Source organism: Physeter macrocephalus, chromosome 3 (genome assembly GCF_002837175.3).
Source record: "Physeter macrocephalus isolate SW-GA chromosome 3, ASM283717v5, whole genome shotgun sequence".
NCBI classification, from domain to species: domain Eukaryota; kingdom Metazoa; phylum Chordata; class Mammalia; order Artiodactyla; family Physeteridae; genus Physeter; species Physeter macrocephalus.
In genome coordinates this window covers 31,615,501-31,641,441 of record NC_041216.1, presented here as the reverse complement: position 1 = coordinate 31,641,441, position 25,941 = coordinate 31,615,501, and the positions used below count along the sequence as shown (strand labels likewise).

The 25,941-nt window shown below is 48.9% G+C and overlaps 1 protein-coding gene across 3 annotated transcripts in view; it reads right to left on the bottom strand.

Annotated features, from left to right (window-relative positions):
• Window positions 1-503: 503 nt before the first annotated feature.
• The window catches only part of GNB1 (G protein subunit beta 1), a 92,078-nt gene continuing 66,640 nt past the window's right edge, over window positions 504-25,941 (bottom strand). For 2 of the 3 annotated variants that reach the window (XM_024125487.3, XM_055083820.1), the window contains 9 exons: window positions 21,548-21,586; window positions 19,813-19,919; window positions 15,597-15,660; window positions 14,174-14,336; window positions 5,810-5,876; window positions 4,121-4,322; window positions 3,265-3,481; window positions 1,637-1,752; window positions 504-1,395 (listed from right to left, as the gene is read on the bottom strand). In XM_024125487.3, coding sequence (XP_023981255.1) covers window positions 1,646-1,752; window positions 3,265-3,481; window positions 4,121-4,322; window positions 5,810-5,876; window positions 14,174-14,336; window positions 15,597-15,660; window positions 19,813-19,919; window positions 21,548-21,586 — 966 coding nt within the window. In that variant the 3' untranslated portion in view covers window positions 504-1,395; window positions 1,637-1,645. Of the gene's footprint in view, window positions 1,399-1,636; window positions 1,753-3,264; window positions 3,482-4,120; window positions 4,323-5,809; window positions 5,877-14,173; window positions 14,337-15,596; window positions 15,661-19,812; window positions 19,920-21,547; window positions 21,587-25,941 lie in introns of all 3 variants that reach the window. The other variant, XM_024125488.3, reaches the window with a different exon arrangement.

The following is a 25,941-nucleotide window of genomic DNA, read 5'->3' as shown; positions in this document are numbered from 1 at the left end:
GTCTGCATGTTAGAAAAATGGTCTGCCTCGGTGCAAAAGGCTGGTTCCACGGGAGAGCCGGGCCGTGAGGAATCCACAAAGGGAGGCCGGGGTCTCCACTCCCTGTACCACCCCGCCCCACCCCCCAATTCCAACAGCAATCGTTTGGAACAGGACTTGTTTTTAAAGGAATAGAGAAAACAGTGAATATCCCGCTAGGTGAGTGTGTAGAGCCGCTGACTGCACGGCTTCCGATGCGATGCGTGTGCACAGAGGAGCAATGGTTACAGCTTTAAAGAGGTTATTTCTGAAAAGAAAGAGAACATCTAAGGACTGAGTCCTATATGCACTTTTGAGCATTTCTACAGCATGCGATTCTAAGAGTAAACCCACCCGATATGGCAAACGATCAAATTTTTTAAAATTTAACTTAGAAAGTTTGAGATCATTATTTTCAAAACATTGATTTGTACATTGTTTCATACACAAATAACTGACTGACTATCCAAGCACAGGACGGGCACCTCGCCTGAGAACAGAGGCTCCTGGCGGTCAGGGTGGGGCACAGGGTGGTGTCGCGCTGTTGCTGTTGTATAAACTTCCCTCCAACTTCACAAGGAGACCCGGGGTGAGATTCAAAACTGAACTGAGAAGGTAGAGAGGGCGGGTTGGGGAGCAAAGGTGCCTGACTGGTGTTCACTGTTCGTCCACGGCGCGCGTGCTCTGTTCCTTGACTTCTCAGCATCATCCTTCTATGCCGTGTGTGCACACAACGATCATGTGACACGAGACGAAAAGTAAAAAAACTAGGGACTAAATTTACATCATTAACAATTCCAGAGAGGCTGCACTAGACCCTCTTTCTCTGTTTAACTACTGAACAGAAAGGAATATATTTTAAGAAGGAAATATGAATGTCTGCAAAATCCTGTTACAAACACAATCTGAAACTTAGAATCAATTACAAGATGAAGTCCTCACTTGTTTTCCATGAACATCACAAAACAGGATCACTGATCTAGAATTCAAAGAAACTAGTAAAAAAGTGTGTCTGTCTTACAATTACACTCAAGTTTACCTTCTGGTTAACATTTTTATTATAGTATTTCCTTTTAAATTCATTCAAGACAAAAAAAAAAAAAAGAAAAGAAAAGAGACGAAAAAAAAAAAGAAAAAGAAAAACAAAGACAATGGTCCCGGAAGGAATGCACGATTTGTTTTAGTTTACAGCACAGAGATTCTTCTCTTAATGGGAATTGTGCTCTTGGTTTCAGCAATAAGTGAAGGGAAAAGGTCTTGCCCTTTTGAAGTTCTGAGGGGTGCAGGGCGTCCGCGTTAGTAGGGGTGGATTGGAAATGCTATCACTGTAACGCTCCAAGGTTGGAATGGTCTTCCAGTCACAGCGGCGTCCACCTGCTGCTTTAAGCAGAGTTTAGAGAAACATGAAGAGAAACAGAACACCCTGGTGCAGATGCACACAGTCAGTATGATGGCTGCACCCGCTCGCAGCTGAGGGCACAAGAAGTGCTCCAAGCTGACACCAACGCTCACCTGCCCACCAGTCCAGATCAACTACATCCAAATTAATCTTAGAAACCCCGACCCACCATTTCACACGTAGAGCTACAAGCAGGGAGGGTACGGGGCTGCTCCTTACCTGTTGGTGTCAGTTCCAGATCTTGAGGAAGCTGTCCCAGGACCCTGTTGCCACAGCCATCCCGTCGTCAGTCACCCCCAGGCAGCTGACGCGGTTGTCATGCCCGGCCAAGACCCCTGGGAGCAGATGACAGCACGGTCACCCCTGGATCCAGCCACTCCTTGAAGCAGACGCAGAAGCCCCCAAGGTTCAGTCCCTGCCAGGCCTCAGTGGTGAGGGAAGGACACCAGGAAGGAGAGGGAAGCCTGGTCAAGTGGAAACTAAACTGAAGCTCACGCCCACTCTTGCCCAAGGCGAGGAAGGGTCAGCGTGCTCCTCTCCCATGGTGGACGTGCCCACGGCCGTGGGAGGGATTCACACGGAAGGAAAACACACTGGAGAACCTGGCAACGTGTCTGTTATCAAGACACGTGGATAACAGCATGACAACAAGGAACATACACAACTGAAAGGCACAAACACACACACTCAACAACCTAGGGCCTCTTGCACCGACTCCTGAGCACTCCCGACAGTAAAAATCTTAAATAAAAAATGGAACAGGGGACTTCCCTGGTGGCGCAGTGGTTAAGAATCTGCCTGCCAATGCAGGGGACACGGGTTCGAGCCCTGGTCTGAGAAGATCCCACATGCCACAGACCAACTAAGTCTGTGCGCCACAACTACTGAGCCCGGGCTCTACAGCCCACGCGCCACAACTACTGAAGCCCGCGCGCCTAGAGCCCGTGCTCCACAACAAGAGAAGCCACCGCAACGAGAAGCCCGTGCACCGCAACAAAGAGCAGCCCCCGCTCGCCGCAACTAGAGAAAAGCCCGCGCGCAGCAACAAAGACCCAATGCAGCCTAAATAAATAAATAAATAAATACATAAATTTATTTAAAAGAAAGCACAACAAAAATACAGCACGAGAGTGAAGGCTACAGGCTGTTCTGCATTTGTCCGTGATGCCCGGGGCCTGGTGCAGAGCACGGAATATAGAAGGCTGGTGATGGACGCTGAGGGAGGGCCTTTGGGATATCACAGAGTGAACCCCACCCCCCAAGACAGGGCCTCCTGTCGACACTCAGCAGTCATCAGCCAGAAACTTCCACATTTTTCCAGAGGAATCCGAGCCACATCTCAGAGCACCCCCATGCGCCTCCTGCACTCCTCTAAGTGTCAGCAGGCACTGTCGGGGCAGAGGCCATGGGCACTGGGGGCACGTGGGGGAGCAGGAGAGGCAAGAGGGGCCCAATGCAGAGCGGGAGGCCACGGGCTCAGAGCCACGCTCCCTTCCCCACCCTCTCCGGCACTGAAGACTCCATGAGCATCGATTCATGCGCCTGAACCCCCGTCTTCAACACTGCAAGTTCTCATCTTTTGCACAACCTGCGTTTTAATGCACTTGAGAACGACACACCTCTTGCCTGCCTTTCACGTGTGAGCTCCAGTCTGTGCTTCCAACATGCCCGACGGGAGGGGGGCCGTGAAGACCAAGCGGCTGGCCCATTCCTGCTGCATGTGCCGCGCAGCGGCCGAGAGCCCGCCGCCACTGGCCTGCCTCCCGTCCCCCTGCCGGGCTTACACATCTCAGCTCGCGTGGGGCCCGTGCGTGCTGGTAAGCCGGCGAGGCGCAGCAGCTGCCTACCTGCCCTGTCGGCCTTGAGGGCGTCCCAGACGTTGCAGTTGAAGTCGTCGTACCCTGCGAGGAGGAGGCGCCCGCTCTTGGAGAAGGAGACGGAGGTGATCCCGCAGATGATGTTGTCATGGGAATAAGTCATGAGCTCCTGATCCGCACGGAGGTCGAACAGCCTGCAGGTAGCATCGTCCGAGCCAGTGGCAAACGCATTGCCATTTGGAAAGAACTGGAGAGAGAAAGTAAACCAAGACGATTTGCAAATGCACAGAAAGAACTACTGGAAACGTAAACTGCCCGACAGCAGAGCGACTGCGGGCTCTGCCCGGGCGGGGCGGGACGCGACGTGCTCGTGCTCCCCAGAGAGCGGGCTTCCCGCCCCATTCGTCCTCCCAAGGGAGCTGCAGGAGCGTGGCCATCACCGACAGGCTGGGCTCCCTGCAGGCCGCTGGCAGCCAGGCTGAACCCGAGGAGGACGGCTCCTCGCGAGACCGGGCCCACCCGTCAGGGTGCCGGTACAAGGGCAGGCCCCCTCAACCACCGCACCCCGCGCGCCCCCGCAGAGCTGGGCCAACGGGCTCGGTTGCGGCACTGCCTGTCCCCTGATGGGGGAAGCCACGTGATACAGTCACTGGTCACCCCGAGACCGGGAGATACGCCAGGCCTCAGCAAGGACAGATCAAGTCACAGCTAAGTCTCCCACAGGGAGTTTTTTTCAATTTGACTGTATCTGCATAGAAAAGAGAGACCATCTCATCCTGAAAACATTTTCAAATTTGACGATGTTAACCCGTGGCTCCAGAGAAGGACTCTAACTTGCTAACGGCTGGCGAAGGGCCCCCAACCCGCACCTCGGACCCCAACTCACACAGATGGCGTTGATGTCGGACTCGTGGCCGGTGAAGGTCTGCCGGCACATCCCTTCTCGCACGTCCCAGAGTTTGGCTGAAGCATCACAAGCACCAGAGACAAACAGTCTGGTGTCCGGAGCAAGCGAAAGGCTCATGACATCGCCGGTGTGTCCAGTGAACGTGGTCGTCTGCTGGCCGGTCTCAATGTCCCACAGGGCACTGGAGCAGAGCAATGACAGCAGTCACCTCACTTGCTCAGGAGACCAGTCCTGTGACAAATGGTCCTTCAAACCCCCCAGGACTGCAGTAAACGTCTGCACTTAAGACAAATCTAAAACCTGTAATGCGACTTTGTTTACAAGGGTTTGTTACAAAGCAAACGAATAAACACAATAAACAAACACAATACAGATGAGCACAAGCCCACGGGCTTTATGGTAACTGTGATTTCCACGTCAACTCAAACACCAACAAAAGAGGGAGCCCGAGTCCCTTTCAAGGAGGGATGCATGCGGCCCCCGCGTGGGCTCAAAAAGGAGCAGCAGGAAGCTCCCGGCTGCCATCCCAGGCTGGACAGAAAACGCGCTGCGCTCTCTGCTGCTGCCAGCTCCATGCCCTCCAGGGTCCCACGGGCTGGGATGAGGAGATGATGGCCCTTAACTGGGGTCACTCAGAGGCAGCAGAGCTAAGCTTGGGCCCACAGCCGTCAGCTCGGGTGGCTACATGGAGGGCAGTCAAAGGTGAGACACAGCAGCGCCGCGAGGACAGCGTGTGCCGTTTCTGTGCTTCACCCACAGAAGCAACGCCACCGGAAGCTGCTCATTTCCCGTAAGCCTCGCAGAAAACCTGGCTCAGCCCAACCACCCAAATCCAAGCGTGCAGGGCCCCTTGCTAGGGCCTGAGGGATGACAGAAGGAAGCAAGACGTTCCCAGGGTCTGAAAAACATCCCTCATGAATGAAAAAGCTTTCAAAAATATCTTCTAATACAGAAATTCTTCCCCAACTGACAGTCCAGATAGATTATAAATCTTGGGTGAACCTATGGACATACACAAAAAGAGCACCTTATGAAACAGGACCCAGCCAGGGCACCCCCTGCCCCCTGCGTGGCCCGCTGGCTCCTGACCACCACATGCCTCAAAGGACCAGAATAACCCACAAGGAGAGTTTAAGCCTAAAATGACTCAACTATCTAAAGATTTAAAAGGATATGCTTTGGTGCTTCGAGTGAAAACATTGCTCGAATGTTTAGAGGTTTACGTGGTCCAAAAGTAAGGTGAAACTCTAAAAATTAATTAGTTTGATATAATTCACGTGAAATTGTGACAAGCGACCAGCTTTTTAAAGCTGTGCTCAGAGTCCACAATGAGGCAGTGCTCACCTAAGAGCGGGACTAAAGCACACCCACTCCCCCAAGTGCTACTAAAGGTAGCCTGGAAAGGTAAAATATGCAGGGGGAGAAAAGAAAAGCGGGCATTTCGTGCAAAACTGTAGTTTCAAAATCAGTTCCTAGCTGTTCAGAATCCAACTCTGAGCTTTAAAATCTGCACAGAGCACCATGAACCCACCCATCACTCACTGCCACCTGTGTCTGAAGCCTCCTGGCCATTTCCAGTTAAAATAGCCTTATTGAGAACTCCCCTGCGTCTTGAGCCACGGGCCAAGGCAAGCAGCATTAAGACAGGTCTGGCGCTCAAGTACTCACCAGGTGGTGTCTCCAGAGCTGGTAACAATCTGATTGTCATCCAGAAAACGGCAGCAGGACAGGTAACCTGGAAAACAGACCCACACGATGGCCCCAGCCTTTGAGCCCCCGACTCTATGATCTTATAAATGGAAAAACACGTTGGCAGAGCAACTATGGCGGGAAGGTCCACAGCAAGGGGAGACAAATACCTCGTTCACCACCCCCTGGCCCCTGCCGGGTGTGCTGCAGAGAAGAAGAAAGCAGCACAGACAACACGCACTGCCGGGCAAGTGCCAGAGCCCGGACAGGCCGGTGCAGCCCCAGGCCCAGAGGACTGGACTCCGGGTGAGCACGGCGCCCCGAGAGGCTCGGGAGGCAAGCGCACCCGCCCCTGCCCTTTTAGACACGTCGGGAGGAGGAGGGACGGAGGGTCTGCAGGGGACAGCCAGAGCCAGAGATGAGGATGGGCGTGGGGGTGGATTTGTCTTCTACGGGACAAGAGCTGCCGTCAAACATTAGCATGGAAACAGCTGCATCTCCTGAGTGCCCCCAGCCACCCCTCCGAGCACGCGGGAAGCGAGGCAGAGCCGGGGCTGAGGCCAGATGCCCAGCCTGGATCAGCTTTTGGAATAAGAAAGGGCAAACACAAAGAAAATCCATTTTGCGGGACCTCCATGTGACTTCTACTGAACTAGCCCTGTTTACCATGACCTCTGCTTTTGCCTTAGTGTAAGGGACCCTGAGAACTGCACATGCAAGGTAAGCACGCCTGCCCCCGGAAGGCCCAGGGGATGGTGGCAGAGCAGCCCCTGTCCCCAGCAGGCCGGGCTCTTGCCAGGGAGAAGCATGCCTGACAGGTCTTCCCAGGCCACACCAGAGCCACGTGTGACACTGTGTGAATCTGTAAGATCAAAGACAAAATACAAAGAGGAGGCCCATTGAAGGCTGCTGATGTGGAAAATATAAGAATATTGGGGAAATAAAGCACTTATCTAACATATTACTGTACTGTCTCCCATAGAAAAAACAGAGAGAGAGAACAATTTCAAAATATCAACTATGTGCCTAGACAAGGACCTGTGGTCAAGTGCTCCCTGGAGGCCACGTCACGTCCACAGGACACCAGGGACCACACGGGCACCCTCAGCCGCCCCGAGGGGCTCTCTTCCCGCTGAGTCTCAGCCCAAGCTCTGCTCCGAGAATAGCACGTACTTCCTGGCACACTCTCACCCTCGCTCAAGCCAAGCCTTCCGGGAACCAGCCCTGGGACCCTCACACCCGCCATCACAGCACTAGCCTGTCTGACTTGGGATCACAGCAGACAGGGAGGAGCGTCATGGAGACCCCAGCACCACCTGCTCTCACACAGGGCCAGACAGGGGCACTCCTAGGTCAACAGCACAAAGAAACATGACCTCAAAGATGACCTCTGTCCCACCTCGTGCGGGCGGTGGTCCATTCCCAGGGAGTCCACGAGCTTCCCGCGCCAAGGACCAGGGGCTGCCGGCCACAGCCTCGGCTCTTGAGCACTAGCGGCCTGCTCTGGCCTTTTCAGGGCCTCAGGTGGTCAGCACGCGTCAGCTGGCTGACCCTCAGGAGCCAGGCAGGCTGTGGGAAATGACCAAATCTGCAAAACCACACATGGTGCCTGGGGGTCACAAATGCTGTTAAGACTCCAAGCCACACGCAGATGAAGAGGAGGGGCGGGGCAGCACACGCGGAGCCCGGCCTGGTCCTGGGGCGAGGGCGTCTCAGGGACCTAAGAGACTGCATGTGGAGAGCACTGGGGTGGCTTTGGTGTCTGTTTTCTAACTTCCTGTAGTTTGAGCTTTCAAAATAGACACAGTTGACCCCGAGCAACATGGAGGCCGGCAGTGCCAGCCTCCTTGAGGCTGAAAATCTGTACAGAACTTAGAGTCGGCCCTCGTGACAGCGGTTCCTCGGTCTCCTTGGGGATGCAGCCCACCTGGGCTCCTGTGTGCTGTATTTGGAGAAAAACCTCAGGTGTGAGTGCACCAGTACAGTTCAAATCTGTGTTGTTCAAGGGTCAACCCTATCCAAATACTACTTTTCATTAAGCAAAGTCAGAGCTGCTGGCTCATAACTCACTTTTTTGGTCTCTGAATTTTGTACATCGAGGGAAAAAGACAATAACCGGGTGGATATTATATTTTTTACAAAAATCTCTTTTCCTCCCAGAAAGAAAAGGTGGGAACCAGCTTTTCTTTTTACCTTTATTTATTTGGCTGTGCCGAGTCTTAGTTGCGGCATGCAGGATCGAGTTCCCTGACCAGGGGTCAAGCCCAGGCCCCTTGCACTGGGAGCACGGAGTCTTAACCCCTGGACCGCCAGGGAAGTGCCGGAACCAGCTTTTAAATTAGGTTAACAAACAAGCACTGAGCAGCAAAGCTCCACAGCCCTAAGACGGGAACTCACCAACCATGAACAGCAGACTGTCCAGCCGGCACGCTCGGCAGCCGAACCCACAAGCCCAGCGTCCCAGGAGGCCAGTGGCGCCCCGTGTGCAAAGGGACCATCAAGGGGCGCCCGGGCTCCGGGAAGCCTGCGGGGCCGTTCTGGCTGGGAGGCGGGCAGTGGCTTCCGAGCAGGCTCGGTTCTCGGCTCAGCTGCTAACCCGCAGTGCGTGTCCCCACGAGCGGCTCACGAGCCCCAGGCTTCCCAGAGGAACTGGGATCGTTCCAGAGAATTGTCGGGAGGAACAGAGCTGTCTGCACGTTTAAGTTCGCAACGAACGGTGGCACTTACTGTCTTTGCTTATATAAGAGCGAGCAAAGTCCCTGACGGGGCTGTGTGAGTGTGTGTGTGTCCTCAGCAGAAGGGTGGCTGGCCCAGTGGCGCTGCTGCCTGACGAAGGCCTCCAGAGGGGCGGGGAAAACAGACCCTGACAAAAGTGGGCACCAAGTGTGGAGGTGCCAGGCCTCACGGAGACAAGTGGCAGAGGGACACAGGCACGCTGGGGACAGCCTGGCGCGGGGACGAGCTGGCAGCAGTCCAGAGGGGAGGAGGCTTGAAGTGAGGCAGGGCAGGCGCTCAGGTCAAGGACCCGTGGGAGAGAAGGGGGGCGGTCTCATGACAGTGTGTCGCTGGATGGGAACCTGGTCCAGAGAGGCAGACAAGCTCACCTCCCCATCCAGAGGGCAGCTGACCCAGACGGCAAAGCCGAAGACCCATGTGCACAGACACGGGAGCCGCTGCGAGTGCTGCCCCGGACCAAACAGCTCAGCCAAGGGAACTCACCCCAAGAACACGGTTACGGCCCGAGAAGTTACTTCTCTGCAAGAACAGTATTTACAGCCACAACACGCACACTAGTGACAAGCTGGGAACTGCTGCAATGACTGACGACAGGGACAAATCAGCACACCGTACAACAGAACCCTCTACAACTCTGCAGGACAACACTGCAGTTCTGGATGGGATTAGAAGTTAAAAAGACAGAAGAAGAAATGTTACTTTCCCAACTTTCTACGGTGAATCATGCTGGCAGTCTTAGCCCAGCCGGCACCTGGGGCTGGGCGGGGAGGGAAAGCCGCCGACCCACTCGGAGGTGCACAGGGGAGCGGAGACCGGGAGCACAGGGTGCGTTCTCTGAGCAGCTCCGTGAAAACGAAAGAGAGACAACGAAGTAACATGAAGGCCTGCGAGTGAGGAAACGCCACCCCAAAGAGACAAACCCAGAAACCGCTGATGCCAAAGGACAAGCACCCGGCAGCAGGCCGGGTGCATCCGTCCACCCGGAGGTTCACGCATCCTCTCACACAGCCAGGACCCGTGGCCAGCCTGGGAGAGGGGGCTCTTGCTGCTGGGCGCTGAGCCGGCTGGAGGGCAGCCCAGAGGGTAGCTGAGCCGGCGGCGCAGTCCGTGAGGCCAGGAAGCGAGCAGTGGGGTCTGAGTTCCCCAGACTGCGACCACAAAAAGCCTAAAACCGCGGTCACGCTAACTAACGGCCAAAGAACAGGGTGCCGGAGCATAGCGCCGTGTGGCCTGGGGCAGAACTGTGGAACGCACCTTCCCCCCAGAGCGGGGCCTGCTGGCGCCTGTCAAGAAAGAAGGGACTAACAGGCCAGGGGCCGGCCACTGTGCCTTCACGGGCATTCAAGCCCCAGGCAGCATGGACAAATCATCCCTGGAAAACGAAATTTTAGCCACTGCAAGGGCTTCTGGCAAGAGTACAAGGCAGTCATGTCACCCCCAGGAAACCGCTGGCTAAACTCTTGACCATGGTGATCTCAGAAAGGGTAAATGTGTCTGCACTGCGATGGGAGGTTTAGGAAAGGAGAATGAGCTTTTAGGGAATTACTAATTTCTCAAATATACAATCTAACGCCTTTGTATTATTATTTTCACCAAGAGAGCACTCGGCAAGTTTTATGCTATATGTAATATATTCATAGTAACAGCAACAATGATAAATGTTCCGTCTCAATCGTTGTGAATTCATTCCATTAACCGTTTCCAGAGGGCATCCTTTACTCCTTAAGATAGACACTTAAAAGGCAAAACACCAGAAGACAGAACGCCATCTGACGTTTGCTCTCTCAAGTATTGCGAGCGTTTCCAAAGCCTGGGTGGCCAACTCTAGAGAAGGAAGCTTCTGTTTGTTCCATGTGGACCCTTGTATTTTCTGGAAACAACAGCAACACAAAACTGACCACCAAGAGCCTCTCTCCTGAAACGGAGCGCAGAGGCTCGACTCCTGCCCTCACTCCATCAGACACCACCTGACGGCTCAGGGAGACTGCTGAGAAGAGCACCAAGAAGGGTTTTCTGCGCAACTGAGTTTCCAAGACTCTACAACAAAATGTCCCAACCACAGCTTAACAAAGAGCTCTCAGCTTAAGGCTCAGGCTAGCGAGAGGTGCCTGCGCGATGAGCACTAGCGCCATCAGACGAGGCTTAGAAGGGCTGCGACAAGGCACAGGCCGCACACCCTCAAATCTTCTGGCCCACTAGCCGTTCACACCTTTACCCCCCCCCCATTAAAGTGAGGCGATTTGAATTTATCGAATTTTAACCTTTACTGATTTGAAGCTGAATTACGTATCGTGTCTGAAGAAAGTCACAAATACTCTTAAGAGGCCAAACATTTAAAAAAACACTACCACTCAACTCCCAAAGAGGGAAAATTTCATGATACATGAAGGAAACAAAATTTCTAAAACATTCTAATACTAGTTTTATTTTTTTGTTTCAGCAAATAAAGTGTTAAAAAATTTAAAAGATTTAATTAAAAATGGAAGTCCATACACTGAATCTGATAATAAGAGATCGATAAACAGTAAGAATGTGTTTTTTAATGTGCTGTGAGTTCATCAACGCTATAAGCAAAGTGGTTTAGGAAGGGTGCTCACTGGACAGACCCCCCAGTTTACAAGGATGGGGCAGGCAGCCTAGGCTGGGTTCCGAGAAGGGGGGTTCCCACCCCCAGGCGCAACCTTCCCACAGAAACCACCACAAGCTCTGGACAAATATAAAAACAAAAACCTGAAAGCACTGGAAGCAGAAGCAGGCAAACCGAAGGGGAGCCTCTGCACTTGGAAGAAGAGAAAGGCATTGGGTGAGCTTGTTTTTCAACAAGCTTGTTTGCCCTGTGCCTGAGGGCAGGCCCCCTCTTGCAGCCACACCGCAGATGCAGATCTATGGCCCAACCTTCTTGAACAGCCAGTAAATAGGGTTCTGGTCAACCACAACTGGAAAGTGAAAGAAGGAAACCTAGAAAGGAGAAAGCCACAGAAGGCCCTAAAAATCACACACCTACTGCCCCAACCTCTGTCCGAGCCACACAGGCAAGACAGCCGCTCCCACACGGCTGTGTGGCTGCTCCCAACGGAACCAAATGGCAGGGCTTCAGGGCAACAGTCTGCACAAAGCCCAGGACACAAGTCAAAATCACTAGATGTACCAAGAAGCAGGAAAATGTCACCCATATCCAAGAGAAAAGAGCCACCAAGACCAAACCTCAAGGGATTAGTTGCTAGAACTGGCAGGTAAGAATTTTAAAGCCAGCTCTTGGAACTATGCCCAAGGATCCTAAAGATGCTCATAATAAATAGAGAGGAAACGTCAGTAGAAAAATACGAACTATTTCTTTAAAAAAGCAAACGAATTCTAGAACTGAAAAATAGAACATCTGGCATATATGGCTTGCTGGGCAGTCTTAACAACACACTGGAGGTGACAGAAGTCACGTGTACTGGAGGACAGCTCTGGAGAAGCGGGAGACGGAATAAACAAGAACAGAACCGTAGGAACCTACGAGACGCTGTGAACATGCACCCACTGGAGTACAAAAAGACAGAGAACAAAGAACAGAAAATGGATTTCTAATATTTCCCAAATTTAGTGAAAGACAAAACTTTACAAATTCAAGGTGCTAAAGCACAATAAACAAAGAAAGTCACTCCAAGGCACATCACAAACTGTCAAAAAACAAAGAAAAATCTTTAAAGTGCTAAAAGAAAATAATACCAACCCAGAATTAAATATATCCAGCAAAAACTTCTTCAAGAATGAAGGATAATCGACATTTTCAGATAAATGAAAACAGACAGAATTCACTGCTAGGAGACCTACACTAACAGTAAGAAACGGTAAAGCAAGTTCATCAGGCTGAAGGGAACCCGAAAAAAGCTCACGTCTTCAGGAGGAATGACTAGCGCTACCGATGGTAAAGATTTGAGTAAATGTAAAAGACGATTCAAACTTGTTCAAGTGGCTAAGAACATTTAAAGGAAAAAAATATAACAATATATTGTGGGGCTTATAACACATGGAGATGCAACACCTACGAAAACTTCATAAAGAATGAGGAAGGGCAGAAAACGGGCATTTATGGCCACAAGATTCTTGTATTTCATATAAATGGATACAATAGAACTCTGAGTGCACCATGAAAAATTATGAATGTACACTGCACTCCCTACATAACCCTTTTTTGGAGGTAACCAGAAAAGCCAACAGATAATACTAAAATAGAATTCTAAAAAATCAAGTAACCCAAAAGAAGGCAGGAAAGGAGAGCACACCATAAAGCGAGAGAGCCAAATCCCACTGCACCCACACCACATGAAACAGAAATGAACCCCATACTATTTGAAAGGCAGAAACAGAGTGGATAAAAAGAAAGAACCAACTGTGTGCTGTCTCTAAGGGACTCTGTTTATAAATACAGCTAAGTGGATGGGAAAAAATACACCATGCAAACAGTCGGACTAAGAAGGCTGGAGCAGCTACGTTAACATCAGATAAAGCCGACTTTCCAACAAAGAAGGTTCTGAGAAAGAGGGTCACTTCATCAGGAACATAACGACAGTCATGAACATACCTTCTACTAACAGAGCTCAAGATACATGAAGCAAAAATTCCCAGAATGAAGGGAGAAATACATGAATCCATCCCTGCCTCAGCAACTGACAGAAATAAACTGAAGACAGAGAATATGTGGACAGTGTCAAAGTCCTGCTTTGATGAACACGCTGAGAACCTGCCCCACAGCCTGGACTCCCAAGTGCGTGCGGCATGTCATCCTCAGACCACCTGCTCCACTGGAAGCAAGTCTCCATAAATATGAAAAACTGAACTGGTACAGAACATCTTCTCTGAACATAATGGCATTTGATTAGAAACCAATAACAAGTTATCAAAAGGGTATTAAAAATATTTCCCACTGAATGATAATACAGCTAAAGCCACGCTTAGAGGGTAATTTATAGCTTAGAGGGTAATTTATATTTGAAAAAGTAGGAAGATCTAAGTTTCTACTTTAAGAAGATAGAAAGTTTAAGAAGGAAGCAACCCCAAAGCAAACAGAAGCCAAAATAACATACCACCCAACACTTAGAGCTGGCTACGTTCAAAAGGACTCAGCCTGAAGGACTCTGTTCTGCTTCCTGTGCAACAAGAATGCTAGTCATTATGAAGGATGTTAAGAGATCATTAAGGGTGTATCAATATGTGGATAAATACGTGTGTGTGTGCACAGGGAGACACGTGTACGCTCATGCATGTTTAGATTAGGAAACTCTTCTGGAAAGGTGCTCAAGATGGAAGGAGGTTCAGAAGGAGATAACAGATCGAACCACGTCCTGCTACTATAAAAGACAGGTGGCTGCCAGCTGTTACGGAGTGACCTACGTTCCCAAGATCCTTGAAAACGGGCCACTACAGTGACTTATATCCAAAGGCTTCTTACTGGTAAAGGAATATCAAGGCCTGTGTTTGATTTCATTTTCAGAGTATATCTGGCCATTGCTGTAGCCAATCTGATTAAATAATTATTGAGAAGGGGTGGGTGTCCATAGCATGTAACTCATGCGAGGCACACAGTGTACAAACTTCGAGGTTACTGATGAGAACATGTACCTGTATGTCCAGCCAGTTCACGACTCACACGTACATTCCCTTCACGAGTTTTCAGATTGTAAATGGAGCAAATGTTATCCAGGCCACCGCAGGCCACATAGTTGCCAGAAGGTGCATATGCACACGTCATGACCCACGAGGAACGCAGAGGGATGGCATGAACCTAAATGAAAGAACACACAGGATGCAGCACGCTCAAGGTCAAAAACATTAACGACTGACACTTATGACCCTGCTTCTAGTCTTCAGCTTTCACAGCAAAACAGGGGCCAAAATGATTTTGAAAATATTTTATATGTGTGGGCAGTCAGATAAAGTAATAATTTAATTAGAAATCCAGTGCTGCACACCAATTTAATGTAGTTTTATTTATTTATTTAGGCCACACCGCGTAGCTTGTGGGATCTTAGTTTTCCAACCAGGGAGCGAACCCAGCCAGGCCCTCAGCAGTGAAAGCACGGAGTCTAACCACTGGACTGCCAGGGAATTCCCAAATGTAGAGTTTTAATAAAGTCATAACTTACAGTTAGCTGCACACCAATTTAATGTAGTTTTATTTATTTATTTAGGCCACACCGCGTAGCTTGTGGGATCTTAGTTTTCCAACCAGGGAGCGAACCCAGCCAGGCCCTCAGCAGTGAAAGCACGGAGTCTAACCACTGGACTGCCAGGGAATTCCCAAATGTAGAGTTAGGTAGGCACTTAAGTAATAGCAACATAGCCTCTGAATCACAATTACATATTAAAAGGAAAACATTTCACTGGCTTGTCAAAATGGCTATAAAATTCACTTAGAAAATACAGCATTTTTAGTGAAGTAATCAAACTAGAAATTAGTGTAATTAATCCTACCACATGCCTCTCTGTGTTTGAGATAGATTTGTTTTAAGTACTGGATTCTGTTATACACATGTGGTATCCTCCAATAAAATAAAACTGAATTTTGTCTGTTATACACGTTTAGACCAACCAGAGTACTTTTTTCATTCAATATGATACAACCCTGGATTGAATTTTTAAAATAATTTAATTTATACTTCAAAGTATAAACTCTTTCAGATTATCTCTTGTAAAAACTAGTTAACTAAACGGAAAGCTGTATTTCTGTATTTTTAAATAAAGCATGAGATTTCCCAGACTGAGCTAAAATTGGACTCCAGTTCCCTAGAAACTTGAAGGAGGCTCCCCCAACCTGCTCTGTAAAGAGATGACACATCACAGCAACACCATGCTGGCCCAGCAGCACCAGTGACACGTGCCAGCCACGTGACTGGGCTTCTACCTGACCCATATGACTTCACACAAAAATGAACTCACTGTGCTCCCCCACCCTCTCCTGTTATACATTTTAGGTAAGTGAACCCAGAGTTTAAACACCCGCCTTTCCCGGGCCGCTTTTCAGGGAAGGGTTTGCAGTACCTACCTTGTTTGTGGTGTAGCTATCCCAGATGATGAGCTTACCATCCTGTGAGGCACTAACTAGAAGCCTGGAAGAAAAAGAAAAAAGCAAACCCTCAGTACCACACCAACAAGGGAAGTCACCCAAAGACAACAAATGAAAACTGAACTTTAGTGATGACTAACGCGCTTCAACATTGTATTTGCTGACAAAGTGCACTTATTTATAAGCACATCCTCCCCCCCAAAAAAGGTTCTAATTGTTAGACCAACTTTGAAAGCATGAAAAGAAAATATTCCCAGCGATAACAGCTCAGGTTCAATCATGCTTGTCTTCAGGTGAAGACCTGGCCACAGTCCCTCGGCTGGTCAGATTAGACAAGCTGGTTGCCTAGAACTGCTTCTGTTTGTTTTCTGTTCACCATAAATCAGATTTGAGACCTGCAGATCTTTCTTTCATGAGTCAAAGGTGGTAGAAAATATTTAGTATATAATTTTCTGTTCCGTTCTGACACACAGAAAGCATAAATATCAAGGACTAATAAGTTTTTAGATATTCAAAATTTATGAGACATTTCTCACCAAAAATACCCTGTGAAAATTTCCCAGACTGAGCCAAAATGGGACTCAAGACTCTTACAAACATTAAGGAGGCACTCCCTTTCCACCTGCTTTGCAAAGAGATGACAATCTAAAGCACAGCTGTGCCTGGTCCCACAGAAGAGACTAGTTAACTATCATGAATATTTTTCATAATTTTCTTGCTCTGGTCAACTGTGCCGTTTGGGATCTGTGTCTTGAAAAGGTGCTCTGTCTGTATTTGCAGAAAGAAGACAGGAAACTGCAAAAGGAAAACATGACTAATGGGCAAAGGAATTTCAAGTGAGAGTAAATTCAGGGAACCACCGCTACTCATAAGATATCCTAAGGAACTCTGTTCTACAGACTGTGCTGTTTTCGAGGAATGGCAAGAAGCCTCTCTCCATAATCCCATGCAGAGATAACGTGTCAGCATGGTAAATAAGGAGAAGGATTTTCAGTTTTAGAGATTTTATCAAAACACAGGTCTCAACCCTTTCAGCTGCAATATACTTGGCTTCCTGAACTGGTCAAAACCTGGAGGTAAAATCACTCGAATCCCTCTGACAACTGGTCTTTTTCGTCCAACTCTACGCTCTGATGCACACCCCTCTCAGGGAGCCAGCAATGAGTCTGGCAGGGAATAAATACGTGTTCAGCACTGCATGAAAAACTTATCCCGGAACTGAACTACGTGCAGGTTCCAATCCTATTATTCTTCGGATGCAATTTCTTAAAGTAAATCCCTGCATCGAGGTGCAGTTATAAACATATTAGGCACTTGAAAGACCCCACGTAATCGGAACCAGGGTCGCTCTGCGGCTCTATTTCCACCAGGCTCCTCTAAGCACAGGCTTTGGATGAACATCAGAGCTGACATAAAGAAGCTTGTCCTCCGGGAGGGTCACCTCTAGAAAGGCCTCCTGGTCGGAAAGCTTACTATGTGCTGACGTGCCCCAGGGTGAGAGAGACATTAAGCAGCCCCTGATCCTCCAGAAGGTGAGAAAAGACACACCTCTTAATCCCCAGTAGGACGACCGCTTGGGACCTGGTTCCTTCTGTCTCCTAGAGCTCTCAGTTCCCCCGAGGTGCCACCCACCCAGAACACAAAGGCAAGAGCCAGGAGATGCCCAGGGCTCCAGGACACTGAATACAGGGGTTAAGTAGATAGAGGTCCAGATCCAAAGGCCTCAGGCCCTTCATTTACTCTGAGGAGGGAGGACTCCCAAGCCTCGCTGGGTTAGCAGCATTTCACTCTCAATTATAACACTTCAGCAGACTTCAAAAAGGGGAGATAGGGCTTCCCTGGTGGCACAGTGGTTAAGAATCCGCCTGCCAATGCAGGGGACATGGGTTCAAGCCCTGGTCTGGGAAGATCCCACATGCCACGGAGCAACTAAGCCCGTGCGCCACAACTACTGAGCCTGCGCTCTAGAGCCCGTGCTCTGCAACAAGAGAAGCCACCGCAATGAGAAACCCGCGCACCACAACGAAGAGTAGCCCCAGCTCACTGCAACTAGAGAAAGCCCACACGCAGCAACGAAGACCCAGCCAAAAATTAATTAATTAATTAATTTAAAAAAGGGGGGGGAAGTTTAGCATTAATTCATGTGACTGAAAGAGACTCTCAAATGTTATAAAAAGTAGACTTTAAGTATAAAAAATTACAACATATTGATAAACGTTTTATAAATGCATACATAATATGGACTGACACATGCATATACACAAACCTCACTGTGGGCCTCTTCTATAGTTTTAAAAGAAAACTGCTAATCAGTGCAATAATTTGAGAGTATCCATGAATTATACAAACATGATCAAATAACTGGCATTCCCAAATTACAGTCTTGAATCATGAAAAAAGGTTGTACAATAAACTTTGTTTATGAAGATGCCTTAAGCAAAATGTACATCCAAAATAAAAATAAACTTTCTTTGGACTTTAAAGAGGCAAAATTTTACCTATTTTACCTCTCCAGAAAACACGGCTATCTATAAAAAAAAAAAAAAAAAATCTCTGAACGGGTCTGGATAGCAAAGGTCCTCTTTGGTATCATTTTTTGTTTTCCTTGTTTATGATTGTAAAAGACAGCTCTCATATAAGGGCATTATAAAAATAACTGTCGTTTGAAGAGCAGCTTTAAAACAAATGCCCACGTACCCACGACGCTGTCCAAGAAAGAGAACAAGACCCGCGCAGCACCCGACAGTGTCTCCTGGGTCTCCCACATCACCCCTTCTCTCGGGGTGACCACGGCCCGGAATGCGGTGCTGCTCAGTCCTGACTTGTATCCGTCCCTTCGACCACAGGGCTCTCGAGGCAGAATTCGTGTTGGAACCAGAGGGCACGCAAAGCCTGGCAGCGGTGATCGGGACGCCTGTGATATCTGGTGCTGCCGGCCCCCGGCCTCCCCTGAGCCCCTCTCCACATCACCACAGCTCTGGCCACACAACTGCCTTAGTTCCCTGAACACAGCTCTTGGTCACCTCTCAGAGCACAAGTGACACGTCACTATCCATCGAACGTCCTGTCTAATCAGGACACTGATGCTCCCACAGATGGAGGAAAGACCCAAAGGTAAGAGACACTGTTTGGTTACCATCTACTTTTGACAATAAATTCTAAGGTGGATTGACTAGTAAGGGCATTTTGCTTTCTTTTTCCATTTTTATTCTTTCTGATTACTGCCATCATTAAAATGATCTAAGTTAGCTCTCATTTGCATTTGGAATTATATGGGATAGTCTACAGAAAAAACTAAAAATAGACTCTTTTGTTCTGTAGCTGTTGACACTCTAAAGCAGGCAATTTCATGAACAAAGAAAAAAACAACCAAGCAGACAATTCTTCTCTGATAATTAAACATGAAAAAAATGCTACTCTAAGAAAGGCATCTGAAACATCATGTTAGCTATTTGAAAGAACACGTTACAGTCACAAAGTCACACAGCATTTTATGTAATTATTTGGGTGGAAAAGTGGAGAAAGACTTCCCAGCAGCCTCTAAAAGAGGAACAGAAAAGAGCTGAATGGGTTTCATTTCAATGCTGCTGCAGGTTAAGGGCAAGGGGAGGAGGGACCGGGAGGGCGACGGCGATGAGGGACCTAGAAAGAGGTCTGAACACGGGGCAGAATTCAAGGTAGAAAGAATGGAGGCTAGAAAAAAGGGAGGTGTGGCAGACAGGCCAGGGAGAGGCGGTGACAGCAGCAACGACCAGCTCAGACTCATGCAGGAACCTTGGGACACGAGTCGCTGTTCTAACCCTCTGGACACGGACACCGCAGGAAGTGGCTCCTCATCCCTGGGCCAGAGCACCAAAACCAGGAGAGGGTGTGGCCAAGAGGCCACGAGGAACAGGCTGGAAAGAGGAGGAGCCACGGCACAGAGGACAGGTCACCTCCCCAAGGTGGCACGGGCACCGAGCCGCGGAGCTGGGAGGACAAAGGCGAAGGGAGGGTGGTGAGGAGGTGATGGTGTGTCGTCAGCCGAGGCAGGCGGGAACACAGATGGAGCTCGGGCACCTGGGCTGCTGTCTTGGCCTGCTCGCACATCTGACGCAAATGCCTAATTTTTCTTTACAAGTCACAGCCAATGAGTTCAGGTTATTTTCTCCTTCATGCACGTGTCAAGCTCTACGTGTGCCCACACCCCACACACCTGGAATCCGTGCCCCAGTGCATGGCGTAGATTTTGGCCAAGTGCCCTCTTAGCGTTCTCCTGGTACGCATCTGGATTCTTCCCACTGGGTCGACGTTGTTTGTGATCTGAAAAATAAAAGTTACTGCAAATTAACATCGTGTGACGCGTGCTCTCCCCGCGAGGGTTCCTCCCCTTCACGCCCACCCCACTCACTGGTCCTGGCGCCCTGGCCACGGCTGTGCCTGCCCGGCTCCTTCCAGCCCGCCAGGCCTCGCTCTGTGATTCCTCCCGTTTCCCAGGGCACCTACCTTCCCTCTCCCGGTTCTCGAAAGTCTGCTACTCTACCTGTTCTCCAGGACCCCCGTCCCCTCCCCTGTGCGTAGCAGGCATGGGGCTGGCCCAGAGCCTCCTCCCCTCCCACCTCTGCTGTCTCCCTAGCTGGCCACCCGGCCCAGCTCCTCCTGCCTCCGTCAGTCCCTCAAGGGTTTCCTCCAAATTACAGCCTCGTCAGCCTACATCACAATCTAACACAGGGCCCCAGCCTTACAGACTGTCCAGCGACCAGGCTGTGCGCTGAGCTGGACAACGATGGAATCTCCTCTGTACTCTGTAGCTTAGGGCACAAAACTATACATGCAAACCTGCTGTTCACTCCAACATACAAAAACCTGACGTTAATGATTCTGAGTTGACAAATGGAATAAGGGTATCACAATAATGGGTTTTAAAAACACGTACAGTCCAAAGTGCATTTGAGATTCAAATGCAGGTTATTCTATGCAGTCTAATTTTTCTTTAACTTATTGTTTAACCCCAATTAAATAACATCTCCTAAAGCGCTAAGACAATGTAAAATAATCATACTCAACAGAAGGAGGAATATAATTTTTCTTTCACATTTCTGTTCAATTCTTTGGACAAAATATTGTTTTTCAATGAGGTGAAATGCACCATTTGAAAGTATGTAACTTCGAGTATGTACTATTTAGCATAGCCACACAACTGCCTTCTGAAACATTCTCATCGCCCCCAGAGGAAACCCCATATTCATTCAGTAGTTGCTCCCTACAGCCTCCTCCCCAACCCCGGGCAACCATGAACCTATTTTCTGTCTCTACAGGGTGACCTGTCTGGACATTTCATATGCGTGGAATCACACAACACGTGACCTTCTTTCACTGAGCGCCATGTCTCGAGATTCATCCCTTCTATGGCTGAGTAATGTCCCATCGCGTGGACAGACCACACTTTGTCCCTGTGCTCCTCCACCTGCGGATATCTGCTTCCTGCTCTGGCTGCTGGGAACCGAGACAACGTGAGCACGCGTGTACACGGGCTTGTTTGAGCGTCAGCTCTCAGCTCCTCCGGGCGTGCATCCAGGAGTGGAACTGCTGGGTCATGACTAATGTTTAACTTTCTGAGAATCTGCAAAACTGGACTTTAGAAATCGAAGAAGTTCTGAGGCAGATTTTGTTAGGGAGAGGAACTCTGAAATAGCTGTACTGAGACTGCAATAACATTTACAACTCCGACCTCCGCAAGAAGGCTTGAGAGACATTATTTGTCATCTGCGAAGCACCACGGCCTCGCCTAGCGTGGTAAGGGCCTGAGCGGGAGAACCCTTCGAGCAGCGCCCCACGCCCTCACTGTGCACAAGAGAGAATCAGAGCGCTCCCTCTAGAGGTCCCAAGTGGAGGCGCCACAAGCACCAACCTCCAGGCCAGGCCAGCGACTCTGCACAAACTGCTCTTACCTGGGAGAGAGTTGCATCTGCACACGCTTTTCTAGCATCCTAGGGAAAGACAATGATAAAGAGGGAATTAGTGCTGTTTCAGATACAGTCACTCCAAGGTGCTGACACTGCAGTCCCGGAGAGCCTCCACCAGGGTGGGAGAGCTCAGACCCCTTCCTTCGCCCCTCGCCCCCAACCCTGCACCCACGGTCCCAAGCACACTCAACAGAGAACCAGCAACACACGTGCGCGCCTGGCCTGCAGACAACCCTAACGCGCAGCGCCCCCGCGCCCCCAGAGCCTCCTCTCCTGCCTGCGAGGCTCCAGCACCTTCCCACAGACCTGCACGTGCGTCTCGCTCCTTCTACCAGCCCAGGAGCCGTGGGGCCCACAGAAACAACGTCTAAAAAGCACTGACTGGCCGGCCCAGAGAACTTTTCTTCTAGAGTGTGTTAACTAAGACTCTTGTTTCCAAGCCAAACAATCCCTGAAGCTAACCACTACACAAAAGAGCAAAGGACCTGGGGTCAAAACCACCAAATTCAGGTTAAGACTCTCTGGCTGTTGGCAGCCTGTTACCTGTTTTCTTACCTATAAAATGACCTTGTGAAGCAGGTGAGAACTACAAAGGGACATTACTCAAGCTAATTAAAATGTTCTCATTGTTCCTAAGTGATCCAAGTTACTAGAAAAAAAATCTTGAAATCTCAAATTAGTGTGTGTGTGTGTATATGTGTGTGTGTGTGTGTGTGTGTATACACATATAGAGATATATATTTTTTGGCTGTGTCGGTTCTTCGTGGCTGCACGCGGGCTACTCTTCGTTGCAGTGCGCGGGTTTCTTCTCACTGTGGTGGCTTCCCTTGTCGCGGAGCGTGGGCTCTAGGTGCGCGGGCTTCAGTAGTTGTGGCGCGCGGGCTTCAGTAGTTGTGGCGCGTGGGCTTAGTTGCTCTGCGACATGTGGGATCTTCCGGAACCAGGGATAGAACCTGTGTCCCCTGCACTGGCAGGCGGATTCTTATCCACTGCACCACCAGAGAAGCCCCAGCGTATATATTTTTACAAACAGAAAGCCATATATTCTGAGGGAAAATGAGACAATAGCTTTAAGAGGGTCAGGGCTTCCCTGGTGGCACAGTAGTTGAGAGTCCGCCTGCCGATGCAGGGGACGCGGGTTCGTGCCCCGGTCCGGGAGGATCCCGCATGCTGCGGAGCGGCTGGGCCCGTGAGCCATGGCCCCGGAGTCTGTGCTCCACAATGGGAGAGGCCACAACAGTGAGAGGCCCACATACCGCAAAAAAAAAAAAAAAAAAAAAAAAAAAAAAGAGGGTCAAAAAATATTTGAATGTAGGGATGGGGCCTAAAACGTTTTTTTTTGTGTAGGAATAATTTCAAAGGAAATTATGACAATTTCTAATAGAAACATTGCCACTGTGTCGTCATCTGACCACCTGCTCTCACTGACACGCGTGTGAGCACTCGTGTGGGAGGGTCCGGGGACCCCTCCAGGGCAAACGGCCTCACTGCCAATTATTTCTGCTTCACGAAGCTGGTGCTAATACTCACCAGCCCAGCACAGGGAGTATATTCAACGAGATGGTGATTACAGAGGGACCAAATAGCTAGATTCCAAATTCAACTCAAACTATCCTATCAGAAGCCGTTCTGCTTAGTTAAATCTGCTTAGTTAATTAAAACACAAAAATTATATAATCAGGTATTTCTGTGCCAGCACCTAAATTTGGGGTCAAGACCAAGAGGAGGGGAGACCCAGAGCAGCAGGTTTTCCATCAGGGACTCTATCAGTTACTTACAGAGTTCAATATTTATTTCCAAGTATCATTTTTAAAATTTGTTATTTATTTATGTATTTATTTTTGGCTGTGTTGGATCTTCGTTGCTGCGCACAGCCTTTCTCTAGTTGCGGCGAGCAGGGGATACTCTGTTGCAGGCTTCTCATTGCAGTGGCTTCTCTTGTTGCGGAGCACAGGCTCTAGGCACACGGGCTTCAGTAGTTGTGGCACATGGGCTAAGTAGGTGCGGCACACATGCTCAGTAGTTGCGGCACAGGGCTCAGTAATTGTGGCACATGGGCTCAGTGGTTGTAACGCATGGGCTTAGTTGCTCCACGGCATGTGGCATCTTCCCAGACCAGGGGTAGAACCCGTGTCCCCTGCATTGGCAGGTGGATTCTTAACCACTGCACCACCAGGGAAGCCCTGAGTACCATTCTTTTTTTTTTTTTTTTTTTTTTTGTGCTGAGTACCATTCTTACTGATATTATACACAGCTTTCAATTTTAAAGAAGAATAACAAGAATTTTTAATTTGTTTTTTGGCTGCGCCACGTGGCTTGCAGGATCTTAGTTCCCCAACCAGGGATTGAACCTGGGCCACTGCAGTGAAAGCGCCAAGTCCTAACCACTGGACTGCCAGGGAAGTCCCTAACAATAATTTTTTCAACGGAAAAAGTAAATCATAGGACTTAAGTGGCTTCATTCTGGTTAGTGTCCAGAGATTAAAATGGATTTCGTAATGTCCAGAGCAGACTGCAGTGACACCACAGAGAACAGAGAGAAAAACCATTTTAAACACTAAACACAGGGAATGCTCTAATTCAGTCTTCATTTTAGCCAACAAGTGCTCAATGTAAAAGAGTACAGCATCCTCAGAGCAAGTCAATCTCCAACTTCCAACCCTGTAGGAAGAAGTCTTCTAATGGAAACCACCTCTGTAACTGCTTAATAAAGACAGAAATCGTCAACATTTTTTTACATTAAATTCCACTTTAACGGCCTGGTGATATGTTCACAATGGCTTATTATTTAACCAAGGCTCCTGTACTGTCTGTGCTGGGAAAAGCCACTGAAGACAGCAGGTTGCCTTCCTGCCCCTCACCCAGAGGAGCACATACAGACCCACAGTCAGTCAGGCCTTATCCCGGCTGGATGTCGGTCCAGCACAGGGCAGCACGCGGCCAGGCCCATCCCACTAGGGCCGCACTGACCACCCTGGCTCTGCTGTCGCTCGAGACAAGTGCCCACACATGTCACTCGGTCCGTCTTGTTCACTTGCAGGGTCGGCACAGTCACTTTGAAAAAAATTTGCGCCTGTACATTTCGCGGAGTTCCCCTTCATCCACTGGTAGCCCATGTGTTTAAGACATATGCCATATTTCAATCGGCATCCCATTGAGAGCCCATGTTTCCTCACAAACATGATCAAAAGTAAGATGACACAGTCCCTCTGGGGTCTTTCAGCTTAAAGACCAATCTAATAAAGCAAGTGACCCCTCTCAGAATCATCTACCATCTCTTGTTTGATTTGCTGTGCCCTACGTTCTTTAACAAGCATGTGTTCCTCGGGTAATCAGGGGGAAAAGGGTGTTTTCTTCCTTTGTTAAAGAAAGTCTTCCGTTCCCATTTGATGTAATGGACTCAAACAGCTTTGTCGACACTATACTGTGCAAAGAAACCAGCAGAGCCTCAGAGGCAAGGCCTTGCACAGGCCTTGGGTGGGTGTGGAGATGGCTGTGCAGCTCGTCCACTCTCCTGGGGATGGTCCGCGTGGAGCAGGCGCCACGGGAGATGCCGCGGGTGCACACTGAGGCCATTTCATGTAAGAGACCCTGAACTGGCAAGACTCAGTACCAAAAAAGAGTGTAAAAAGTAAATGTATTAATTATATATCAAAATGGTGATCTTTTAGATATATTGGTTTAGATACAGTTGTTAAAAATTAATTCTACCAGTTTCTCTTTAGTTTTAAATTCCACACGTGGCTCACAGGACAGCTCTGCCCCCTAAGAGTAGGGCTATGTGTGATTTACAGAAAACGGGTCTAAAAAATGGGAAGAAGAGATGTAACACTGACTTTCAGCCTTTATTTTTTTTCCACCAAATTTGGATTTTTTTTTTTTTTTACCTATGCCATATGAACTCTCTCATTTGCTACGAATAGATCAGAACCCACTATTTATGAACAACTTATAAACAACAAGTTATTGTTGCTAGAAAAACAAAATTCTGATTTCTATATTCTGGAGTGTGGCTGGACGTATTAAATCTGATCAAACCATTAAAAATACTAACTCTTCCTTATTTTTATTGAGCTATACCATATTTTTAAATGTTAAGATATGAAATTCTTACAGTAAAAGGATATTTTCTGTTTCCTCTTTGATGGTAGATCTCAGATAACTCCATTATCTTTTCTCAACTTCAAGAAAATGTCGGCTAAAATGATGCTGATCTTTCTTTCCAATTACCACTAGGCTTTCTGAACATATAATCGGTCTTTTAAAAGGAAATAATTAGGTTCCATCCTCATAGTTGGACCTAGTACGCATCCCCTTTTAAAAGTTCATGGGGGGCTTCCCTGGTGGCGCAGTGGTTGAGAGTCCGCCTGCTGATGCCG